This window comes from Aythya ferina (genome assembly GCF_964211825.1).
Source record: "Aythya ferina genome assembly, chromosome: 2".
NCBI classification, from domain to species: domain Eukaryota; kingdom Metazoa; phylum Chordata; class Aves; order Anseriformes; family Anatidae; genus Aythya; species Aythya ferina.
Window position 1 is genome coordinate 97,051,589 of NC_140297.1, and position 12,685 is coordinate 97,064,273.

Below are 12,685 nucleotides of genomic sequence, written 5' to 3' on the forward strand. Positions count from 1 at the left end.
CAGACTTTGTCAGTAAAGATGAAGGCAAAGAGAGCAATAAATAACTCAGCCTTTTCCATGTTCTTTATCGCTAGGTTACTTGCTCTGTTCACAGCAGGCCACATCTTTTGCTGCCGTCAGACATGCTGAAGCCTTCCTTTTGACCTCCAGATTCCTTTCACCTCCAAACAAGCTTCACCTTCTTAATTCCACCCCAAACTCATCTGGAATGCCTATATAGTTGTTTGTGTCAGCCTGCCTCTGATTCTGTGTGCTTCCTCTTAGCATTTAAGATCAGTTAGGAGTTCTCTGTTCAACCACACCAGCCACCTGTTATGCCTCTCTATATTCTCACATTGCAGAACGAATCATCTCTTTTTGTTAAGAAGGTTCTCCTTGAAGACTGATTATCTCTTTTGGGTGTCTTTTCCTTTTAAGGCAGTCTCTCAAGGGATGCTGGATCAGTTTTCTGAAGATGAAGACTGTTCTCCTGAAGCCCCTGGTCATTAATCTGGTACTTGGCTTCCTCTTTCCCCTGAGGATTTTTAACTGTCATGTCATGATCTGCCTATGGATAACCTGTTCCAGTGCTGTACTGCCCTCTAGGAAAGAAGTTTTTCCAAAAGCCTCTCAAAATGCCACTTGTGGCTGCAATCTTGTTACATTGCCTGCAACTACCAACCACTTTGCCATCTTTGTAGCAGCCTACACATACCTGAAGGCCAGTTCCCAGATCACCCCTTACCCTCTTTCCCATCTAAACAAACCTCTAATCCTTGTCCTAGGTACATGCTCTGACCTCCACAGCCCTATTCTCCAATTTCTCCATCTTCCCCTTCAAATAGAGGGAACAAAACTGGATGCAGTATTCTAAGTTTGGCCTTCCCAGTATCAAATAGCAGGGAATATGAATGTTCACCAGTCTGTTGCCTGTGCCCACCTGCAGTGTCACAACATGAGATTTGCCTTATGTGAAATGAAAGCAGTCTCATTTGGCTCATGTTCAGCTTGGCACCCACCACAGCCACCAACACCTTTTTAGCTGACTGCAGTCTGTCATTTCCTACCCTGTACTGATGCATGGAGTTATCCCTTCCCCACTAAAGATACAGACAAGCTTCTCCAGTTATCTGCTCTAATTTCAAGCAAGGAATAACTCAGTAAATCTGTGGACTTCTTTCCAGTTTCCAGTTGTATTCTGTTGTAGCATTAATAGTTGTTTTTAGGAAGAAAAAAATGATGCAGGCAGAATTCAGAGATTAAATTAGATTGGAAATTCAAGTGCTATAGTACTACATTGTGCTCATGCATACCCTCATACTTCTTAAAAGAATGTTATAAGGCTTTCAGGCCCATCAACTCTCTATCTTGAGTAACAGATTACAGGAATTATCTTAAAATGATGGCATCTTCAATTTGAAGCTCAAGACAAAATACAGATAATCTTTCTTTAGAAAATAAAGAAAATTTTCATTGAAGAAGAGCGACAAACCAATCCTTCCAAGGCATCTCATTTATATATATATATATATATATAGGGATACATAACCCTATCTTGGTTTTGCATATGATCTCTGCAGCTGCCAAAATTTGGTGTTAATGTCTGTTTTGTCACTGACAAAGTAGTACATGCACCAGATGGCATCTCCTAATTACATCCTCAAACTCACTCTTGCTAGTAGAATGGAACTTTAAAGCTAGAAGTTATTCTTTGACAATACAATCTACTCTAAACACACAGAGCTGCTAAACCAATAATCATGATTCCCTTCTAAATAAGTAGAGTGGTTTTATTTTGGAATGAACTTGATGTTGTCTTTACCACCTAACCAAAGCAGAATTTAATATTGTACAGCACAACATTCACTCGCTTAAGCCAGTTAACTCTTCTCTGTTCGCTGCAGTTCTTCATATTCTGTAGGATCACGTTTTGTTGATGTTGTTTGTTTTGTTTTGGGTGTTTCAGTTTGATACCTGATCATCTCTTTTCGGTCTTACAGAAGTCAGATATGATGTCAAATACTATGAAGTCCATACCACCTTCATCATACAATGCTGCCTACCTGAAAGATGATTATCACCTATATTGCCCCTCAATTACTAGGAATCTGGATCATCTTTTCTCTGAAATTTTAAAAATCTTTATAGATTATTCTAGAAGATGAACTTTCAGTACTACACCTTCTACATTACCGAGGACTTCCACATTATAAAGGAGAAAAGGAACATACTTTCCGTAATATTCCCGTATCAAGACAAGATATTAACAATGTTCATCCAGATTCACACACAGAAAGGTAGTTAGGTCTCACAGGACACCTTGCTAAAAAGCTCTACGCCAGGATTCTGACCAACAGTTCAGACTGGTGATTACAACACATAAATAGTTCTAAAGATTTTAGAACTTATTCATAAAGTTTATTCTAAACTGAGAATCACTGGACTAGATTACTGGGTCACAGTCCCTCTCCTTCACAAGAGACACAGAATTTCTTCAGGTTGGCATTAGTAAGCACCATTGCACATCTACAGTAACAAAAGATGACCCAACCATACTGTATGGAGTGAGGATGCTGTTTTTATGTTGGGGGGTTTGGTTTCCATTACTCACTCCAATGAACTTGCTAAAGAACTGTAACTTCTATCAGTGATTCAGGACCAACTTTTATGTCTTTTAATGACTGAAATGAGGTGGAGGCTTTATAACTTTATTCAGAGGAACCCATCAAACACTGTGTTTCCATACTATTTCATTTTCCTTCATTAGCAAATTATTGTAGTTATCTAAAATACCTCCAGAAGCAACCAATTATAAAAACATCTAAGAAACATTGCAAGCCTGACAATTTCTTCCTTTCCTCATTTCAAATACACAAAAACTGGAAAAATCTCTGAAAACAAAACATTTTGTAGTATTACGTATAAGTTTAATATTTTAAATCAGTCAAATGCTTCGAGTTCAACTACTCATTCAAATTAGGCCAGTTTGGGCTGTCAAATATAATATATTCAAGTAATTCAGAAACTTACGTGAGGTACTTGGTCTTATGTAACCTTCAATCTAGGAAACAGACATAGATTTTTATTAGATTTTCTGATTAAAATTTTATACCAACAGTCCCTACCGCAACTGTCTCTAGAGATAGAACAAGTACTTTTATTTGTCCTAGAGTAGTATAGCCCACAATTTTATAGATTATATATAATCTTAACAATATACATGAAATTTGAGAAAATGCAAGTTACATAAATTAAAAGTCATTGAAGTATAGCACTAAAATCTCTGAAACATTTAATTCTGTCAGGACATTTTCTATCTTAGAAAAAAAAATATTAAAAAACCCACAACTTTTTAAAAATAAACAGGAATTTCAATTCTACTGTTCTTTTCCCCAGATTTTTTAGGGTGACTTTAACTTAAGTCTTAGTTCTATTTAACACTACATTTCCTAGATGCACACAGGAATGTAACAATATTTGTCAGCAGTACTTAGTAGGTCAAACATAAATGCACTGATAAAATATATATTATTCAATACTTTATATTTACTTCCAACTACCTTATACATTTTTAATCCTTCGGTCTTCTCTAGCTCTCCTGCTATTCTTCTGAGAAATGAGACTTTGCATTCTTTTACATCTGTTGTCTTTCTCTTCATTTTATCTGGAAATTCTTTAGACTATTGAGAAAAAAAATAGCTTTAGATGAGCAACACCAAAATTAATTTAACATTAAAAAGTTGCCACATTTCACTTTTTGAACAAGCTTTCAAAAGACTAGCAAACATTGTTTTGAACATTAGGAAGTAGTTTCGTTTCGGTAGCACCACTAGTTAAAGGTTAATGTTCAAATCATATAAATTCAGATACTACGCGAAGTTCACTATTGAAAGGTAACATCTTTTGTGCAATATCCAAGAAGGCCGTGGGCATAATGAGGAATAAGAGCGAACCAATGCCCAAGAACCTGATCTTGGATGAGATTAAAATACTTAGGAAAAGACTTCGAGCAGACACCGACTTGCACCCCTGGATCGTGTTTCCTCAATAGCTCGCAGCTTTATAGCTATTTATCTTGATCAAACTCAGGAAGAGCCAATCATACAATTATTCGTGATTCATCATAAGAGGGTTTAAACTTCAAACTTTATGTAGGTATTCGTATAGAAATAAAGGATAACATCTTAGAGAAATTGTGATCAAAACGTAATACGGATATATTACTCACTATGTATGCTCTCCTGTGTTTATACCCGCTGAGATGTTCTATCATGGGTGCCATCTCTGTATTAAACCCACACAGCTTGCATTCATAATGCGGCTCTTTTCTTCCTTCAAATCTGATTTCAACCACATGTTCTAAACCTGTAAAACAAGAGTTACAAACATCTATACTTACAACAGACTACTATAAACAAAAGTATTCTCTTCAAGATGGCTCACTGAAAGCCAAAAATAACAAAGAGAGTATTCCATTTTCAGAATTTCAACACTTATTCAGGATCACAAAAATCAGATCTATTATCAACAACAGTTGAACTTCTCTCTTTACAGTGCTTTATTCTGAAGGGAAAAAAATCATCTATAGCAGATTTGCAAGCTCAACAGAACAAAATCCTTCATTTATCTACTTTTTCACCCAGGATATTTTTAAGAAACCAAAAAAGAACATTCCATTCAATACAGTCATGTAAGACAATGGAGAAGTGTCAGTCAAAAAGAAAATGAGGATAGGAAATGCCACACAAGCATCTGTATTAAAAGATCCCATTTAAACTACTTAGTCAAACGTAATTTGGACAGCATTTGAGTAGTGCAAAGTGCATGCAAAAAGAACAATAATCCCTTCACAAAACTGGGTCCTGCATTATCCAAAATATCCCATAAACTTTTAAGAATTAACAGGAAATAAAATAGATTTTCTTAATTTCTTTCCTAGAAATGACTGGAAGACTATGGATACATTGAAAAATTTAAGTTTGATGATACGGAATGTCCTCCTTGGCCAGTTTGAGTTCGCAGTCCTGAGTGTGTCCCCTCCCAGTCTCTTGCTCATCTCCTGCCTACTCAAGGGGTGGGAGACAGGGACCCAGGCTGGGAAAAAGAAAAAGCCTTGATACTGTGCACTGCTTGGCAACAGCCAAAACACCAGTGTGTTACCAATGCTGTTTTAGTCACAAATCCAAAACAGCACCATACTGGATGCTATGAAGAAAGTTAACTATCTCAGACCCACTACTGCATTATACTGTTAAATCTTAACTCCAAAAGTAAATTATCAGCATTTCTTCTCTTTATCAGGGAACATATTTCTCTAGGCCACCATTATATACTAGCAACACTAAAGCCACTGACAATCAGCACCAGTACATGTTGAAGTAGCTTTGCAGAAAAGGGCCCGGGGGATACCAAATTGAATGTGAGCCGGCCTTGTGGCAAAGAGGGTAAACAGTACCCTGGGCTGCACGAGGAGCATCACCAACAGGAGAGGTCCATCCCCTCCACTCAGCACTGGTAATGCCACACATGGAGTAGTGTGTCTAGTTCTGGGCTCCCCCTTTCAACAGAGAGATGGACATACTGGAGAGAATCCAGCGAAGTGGCAAAAAAAATGAAGGGGCATGAGCACCTCTCATGTGAAGAAAGGCAGAGAGAGCTGGGACTGTTCAGCCTGGAAAAGAGATGGCCCAGGTGTCAACCTCAGTGTGTATAAATTACATGTGAAGGGATGGTGCAAAGAAGACAGAGACAGGCTCTTTTCAGCAGTGCCCAGTGACAGGACAAGAGGCAATAGGCACAAACTGAAACACAGGGGGTGACATCTGAATGTAAGGAAATGCTTTTTCACTGGGAGCATGCCTGAGTACTGGAACAGATTCTCTGTGGAGTTGTGGAGTCTCCATCCCTGGAGCTATTCCAAAGCCATCTGGACACAGTCTTAGGTAACCTGCTCAGTGATCCTGCTTGAGCAGGGCAGGTGGACAACACAACTTCCAGAGGTTCCTTCCAACCCCAACCATTCCATGAAAACCATCTTCATAGAGATGGTTCCTTCAGGAACAAGTTATCTTATGATTAAGGTGTAGAGAAGAGGTGGCCTTTACAGTGATTGGTGATCACATAACAAGCTAAATTTTAAAAAGGTATAACGTGTAAGATAAATTATCTTAATTATCCAGTATCAGTTACAAAAAATGAAACAGTATTTAAAATATCACTTTTTATTTCAAAACAAAGGAAAGCTATTTGTCACAAATGCAAAGACATACCATTTAGAAAACAAAACAAACAAAAACATACCAACTAGAGGTTCTTCTCTTTTGGGATCATTCATAAAATCCTTCAGACAGGTTATGTCCTTTGTGAGTCCTCTCTTCACTGAAATAAGAAATACACAAAGAAATATTACACTAAAATGACCAAATACATTAGGCAGCTTGCACATGATTTCTGTGATGTTAAAGGAGTTCCTAGTGGGACTTAAGGAGGACAAAATTAACTTGCAATCTGAAATGAGCAAGCAAAATGGCTAGGATCTCAATCACTTGCAAGAAGGTTCCAGCACTACATTTTCCATAACATTTTTACATACAAGGAATTAATGTCTTCAAGAGAATCATAGGAATAAAAGAGATCTTCTAGCAGATTCCAATTTACTGATTTTAAAGTTTTTACACTGTCTTTAAACTCTTTTAAAAGAGTCAACTCAGAGCACCAGCTACATCTATCTGCAAAACCAGAGGCATTAAATGTATTTAGGTGTTAGCCATTACAAAAGAGCACACTGAAGTGTTAAAATACGTGTTTTTAATCTGAGAAAAAAGTGTGGAAATAGAACTCATCTTCCTAACTGCATACACCCGTATCTTAACCTACTAGTGAATTTCCTGAGAAGTCATAAACTGCTAGTTTCTTCAAACCCGAGCAAACAGAAGTGGAAATACAACAGGCACTGAACAATATGTTATTGTCTTCTGTCATTCTAGAGTAGCAGGTTACAGTTTAAAAATAAATAAATAAATAACATTTCATGAGGATAACAAATTCTATGCCTGTTAAATATTCGTTCCAGTGGGAGCAATTTTTTGCTGCAATCAAGACAAATTCTAGTGCTGCACACAAAAAAATACTTCACGAGGTGCCAGCACTTAATTAATAAAGAATACCTGTTGTAACTTCGCTGTGGTAGAAAACACCTGATGGGATACCTCCTGCCATGGGATAGCATGGCCCAAACCCACCAAAACTTTACAAGTCTTGATAAAGGTTTGTATGTGTGTTTTTTTTTTGTTGTTGTTTTGTCCAAAGTGACATGCAGCAGCAGCATAGTGTGACAAAGGTGCCACGTAACAAGTTGGTGCCATATACTGGGCATGTACACTGTACATGTCTGTACTAAGACTTCAATGTGTTACAGAGTTAAAATATATCTCCATGCCTGTGTAGTAGCTCTCAGTGATTGACATGTGATCTTTTAGGCTAAATCTGGAAAGAGAGAGGTTGACAAAAATCAAAGGCCTTTAAAAGGTAGTGGATGTTTTCTTCTTGCTTCCCAACATGCAACTAGATATTGTCTTAGTGTTATCTTGATAAGAGAAACCCCATACTGTTCTTGTTTTACGTGCTTTTGTTCTGTATTGTATTGCACTGTATTGTATGTGTACAGATGTATGCTACAAAATTTTCAGCTAAAAACTTCATGAGCTAAAAAACATTAAACAAATTAGTGGCAGCTAATCAGGAAGAAACACTGCTGTCTCAAGTGTATTTCAGTGAAAATATCTGTAACTTCATATCCTCCTAAGAACTTTCCTTAAATAAATTAACCCTCACACGAAAGAAAAGCAATGGTTCAAGTGTTTGGTAACTTGCATTGCTTCTGAGTAACCCATCATCAACAAAAAGCTTTGATCATCATTAACATAAAACTATCAATGTCAAAGGTGCATTTAAAAAGGAGGTTAGCTTATTTATATTCAGCTACCTGGTCTCTGTGTTTCATACTTCATCGGAGTTCGGGCTGGAGCTGGAGGACCTAAGATGACAGTTTGACAGTCAGATCACTTCTCACATACTTTTATGAAGTACAGAGTAGATCATCCAAACACATTAAAGAACGGAACAGTTATCTTCATTGTGCAAGTTTAATATAGGCTCAGTGGTAACAGTACTTCATCTTGGTACACTTCCCTTCTTTAACTTGATTCCTCTATGCAAGAAAAAGCCTTCAATTCCATTCACCTTCCCCACAATGTACCAAACATATAGGTGAGTATCACAGAAGCATACGGTATTCAATTTTCATTTCATTCTTAATTGCTTTTCATACTGTCTATAGTTATTTTATTTTAGCTATTCATTGTTTTCTGTGACTGGAAGTCCAGTGGTATTGACGCCTGATAGACAAATCCTCATCTAAAGGTTTAGAGCCTTGGCACAGCCCTAGGTCATTAAATTTTATGCAGAACAGTAGTTTCTTTTACATAGGTATCTGTGTATATTCTTAACCACTCAGTTCCAGGGTGAATGTTTGAACACGCTTCTGTAAACACGATTCTACTCCCTTCATTTGTAACTTCTTTCCCTTGCCCCTCTCTCCCCTAAATCCATACGGAGACGTATCCCAGGTGAGCTTTAATGATGCTCTCAGCATTTTGTAAATCGTGAAATCCAAGATTAAAACAAACTGATGTACCAGCACTTATTGAAAAATCTGGAAGTTATGTTAAGCTTAAAAAACATGAAAAATTAGACTACGTATTTGCTCACGCATTTCCTATTTTTGAAGTGAAAAGATTTTCCATACTTATAGTAAATACGTTTTGTATACAGCACTGGTTCCTTCCTCTTTCTGCATGAGATTAGCAGTGAAGAGATGCATATTAGAACTATATCTCAGATCAAAGCTGCAAATATTCTGCAAACAGCTACACAATAGTAACATAAGGGAGGGTTATAAGAAAACATGGCCTCTTTGATTTCTCATAGTAAGATATCCACTTTTTTCAGTAAAAAGCTTCAAAGATTTCAAAGTAGCATAAATAAAAGTATCTGCAGATACTTTACAAGTATGAAAACTACTTGTTTCCAGAGCTGTTCAGTTGTTCACACACAGCCTGAGTTAGATTCCAGGTCCAGCATCTGCAGTCTGACAACATGGCCAAACACCAAACAACACAAATGGGCACCTGTGCAGTCTGATTTTTTCATGCTTTAATTTGTTTACTTCCAGGACCATATTGTGTTTGCAGAGAATTGTGCCAGCAGCAGCTCACAGTGCAGCTTGCCATAATGTGGCTGAGGCTTACACATACAGTCAAGTTAAAAATCAACAGTTGTAGCTCCTACTACCACCAAAGCGTGTGTTTTTTCTTTCCTTGTTTTCAAACATTTGCAGGCTGTTACAATAATGTCAATAATGTCTGCTAAGTTTCACAAAAGCAGTTATAATCCTGAAGATGCTCTCCCATGTGGTGATGCTAGTTTTGGATGCTAGCATTTAAGCTTGATGTGTACAAGCTCCACGGCTTTGTAATTCTAGTAGCAAGGGGTTATTTCTTAAGCAACTCAAAACCACCATACAGCAGTATTTTCCCTTAAAGCATATCAGGCTGACAAATGAGCTGAAAATCAGCTGGACTGCCAGGATCAAAGGACAATGAGCAACAGCCCAGCCCCTTCCTGGTGTCCAGTAAGCTGCAGTGTAGCCCAGGGACCAGTTCCAGGGCTCACAACAATTAACCTCTTCATCAGTAACCCAGTTGAAAATGCACAGAAAACCCTTAGAAAGTTCACAGACAAGATGAATTCAGGGAATACAAAGACTTCAAAGATTTAGTTGAGCAGGATCTTGGGTGCACTGAGCCTTAAAGAAACTTTAAGGTAAGAAATAGAGCTCTACAGCTGCAGTAACCCCATGCACGAGCACAGGCTGAGCAGGTGAGAAGAACCTGATACTTATGATGGATGTTAAGCTGGGTAGTGGCCAAAAGCAAGCCTGTTATAAACAAGGAAACCTCCTACTGGAAGCCTGCACAGGCAGCAAACTTCTAGGTAACTTATCCTCCTGCATGTGGTACTTAGGATGTCTGGTTTCGTGCCTCTCCCAGTTATAGTGCAATGTGGAAAAAAAAACATAGGGTCTAGGGGAAGGGCAGCAGACCTGAAGGTTAGACTGGGCTTTGTAGCTGACAGTCAGGTATTCTTAGGGGGAGGCGGCAAAATCATAATAAATAGCTGCTTAGGAGGTTGAGATTTATTTTGTTAGGATAAAATTCTTCTTTAGAAGGAAAGCAGCAACTATGGACTGATTAAACAGAGGTAGAGGGCTCTGTCCTTGGAAGTGTTCAAGGCTTTTATTGAAGCCTTGTGATGATCCTCCAGCACTGGCAGTAGTCCTGCTTCAGTCAGGAAGTTAGATTCAATAGCTTCAGGAAATCCCTTCCAAATAAGGATTTTTAGGTAGATTACTAGTATCTGGAAAATACTCTGTGAACAAAACCACCAGAACACTTCTCATTCCAATACTTAATGTTTAATGACATGGGCCTGAGCACATTTCTTTGTACTCCACCTTTTGCATCTATTCCTGCATTTATAGTGCACACGCTCATTTTAACTGCTAAAATTAGAAGTGCTATGTCTCAAAACTTAACGACAGTTCCAGATATTGCCAATACAATTACTCACCAACAACAATGTAGTGGACTCAGCACAACAAACTCACTTTTGAGAACAAGGGGTGAAGAGCACAGAGTGTATACTCCATCATACAGGGGGAAACTCCAAGAGAAGTGATAAAGCTGAACTAGCATTTAATCTTAGTACTTTATTATTTTGACAACTTCTGAAGTATTTTCTATTCTAGTCTGAACTCAGAAAAGAACTTCCAGGTTCCCTTCCTTTGGGAATTTAGCAGTACTTTTACACTGTAAGACCTTACATATACTAACTAATGCTTGACAGATGCCGAGTAAGGAGAGGCATATTTAAGAAAATAAAATTTAAGAAAGCATTTCAGCTTTGTGATAAGACTGATGGGATCAGTTTTCCATTGCTGAACTCAAGGAAGAATATGATTTATTCTTTCACTCACTGGAGGAATAACTTTGCTGTGCAGTTAAGTGCAGCTTCAGATCCGATTCTTCCCCTCAGCCCCATGCTTTACAGAATGATTATAACGATGCTTTCTTTACTCACATGACTTAAAGGCTCAAAGTTGAAGAATGTAGAGGCAGGCTGCTAGATCCAACAGCTAAGCACCTACAACATTCCTCATTACACTTTTCAGAACCTTCTATGAGGAGAAGTCTTTGAGGAAGCACTGCAAACTAACTCTGCACTTCCCTGTAATTCTTGAAGAATTCCACAGGCTGTGCAAAAATTCCATTAATCCACTCTTTGTGGAAAGTTGTGGAAAAATAATTTCCCCAATACAGTCAGGCAGCCCAGAAGTGGCTTTAAAAGGGCTCATCTTCTATATTCCCCCTACTTTGTTCTAGTAGTAAGCCCCTGGATTTCACTATTGCCCGGGGAGTGCTGCCAAACATGTATAATTTCATTCCCCCACTGTTTAGTGCCTCTTGCTTAAAGCAAGAACAGTTTTCCAAACTTCTGCCTCCTCTGGCCAAAGAGAGGTAGCAATCCCCTTCCATCCTGATGCCTGAACATACAAATACAACTGCCTCAACTAGAGCTAAAAGAAACCTTCCATCTGTTCAGTTACTGCTGTATGAAGAAATCACAACTGAACTTCATGTACTTGCTGAGCTTTAACTTAGTGAAGTCTTAAGACTTCAGTATCTTCCCTTCCCACATCATCTGTTGAGATTGTCTTCTAAACTTCTTGAAAGCAGGCAGATAAAGCACAACCAGAAACCAAGTTCTTGTCCCCACAAAAATAATTTGTTGATAGCTTTGCTGTATGGAAACTTGAATGATATCCAGATGTCTTTCTTACAAGAAAGTGGTACTCCTCCAAATACAAGCATCTGTAAACAGACTCATTTCCTGACTTCACTGACTTTAAAGGCAATGAGATTGCCTTTAAACAGTCAGGTTAGTCACGCTCCCCACTGCTGGAAATACTCAGCATCCAAATAATTGTGGGTTTTGTTCCTGTAATTTTGGTTTGTGAATGATACCAGTACTGGTCTTGCTCTCCCTGATGAGAAAGGATTTTTTTTTTTTTTTTTTAATTCCAAAGCAAGGAAGAAATTGCTTATACTGGTGTAGTACATTTTAAGTATGCCAAGCCTCATCTTCTGAAGTACCCACTCTTCTTTGGACACTGCACATTTCAGATACCTGTCAGATTTTGTCCCAAGTGATTTCCAAGAAAACTCATCCTTCACTTTGACCATATCCTTACATTTTTGCTCCCGGTCCTTCAGATTCCACCATGAACATGCTGCCACGTTTCACTTTCAGTGGGTTGTTTGATAACAACCAAGAACCCAACAGCAATAAGAGCAACCCATGAGTTTATATCCTGAAGTGACACAGGACTCATACTTTACATAGTGCATGTAAGTTAAGAATATCTGTGCTTATTCAAAATACTTCACTACATAACCCCATGAACTGTACACATTTGTTCATGCTTATCGCATGTCTGCAAACAGTTAAAATGAAAACACAAAAGCCAAGCATATTCTGAGTTTATTCTTATATCTCAATGACAGAACACCAATGGATTTCCTGGATC

At 38.1% G+C, this 12,685-nt stretch overlaps 1 protein-coding gene across 1 annotated transcript in view; it reads right to left on the reverse strand.

Moving 5' to 3' along the window:
* The window catches only part of LOC311431289 (uncharacterized protein), a 31,701-nt gene that overhangs the window by 9,744 nt on the left and 9,272 nt on the right, over positions 1-12,685 (reverse strand). The window contains exons 5-9 of the mRNA XM_084508640.1: positions 7,964-8,014; positions 6,280-6,357; positions 4,208-4,344; positions 3,540-3,659; positions 3,010-3,040 (exon numbers count right to left, since the gene is read on the reverse strand). Of these exons, the coding sequence (XP_084364766.1) occupies positions 3,010-3,040; positions 3,540-3,659; positions 4,208-4,344; positions 6,280-6,357; positions 7,964-8,014 (417 nt within the window). The remainder of the gene's footprint in view (positions 1-3,009; positions 3,041-3,539; positions 3,660-4,207; positions 4,345-6,279; positions 6,358-7,963; positions 8,015-12,685) is intronic.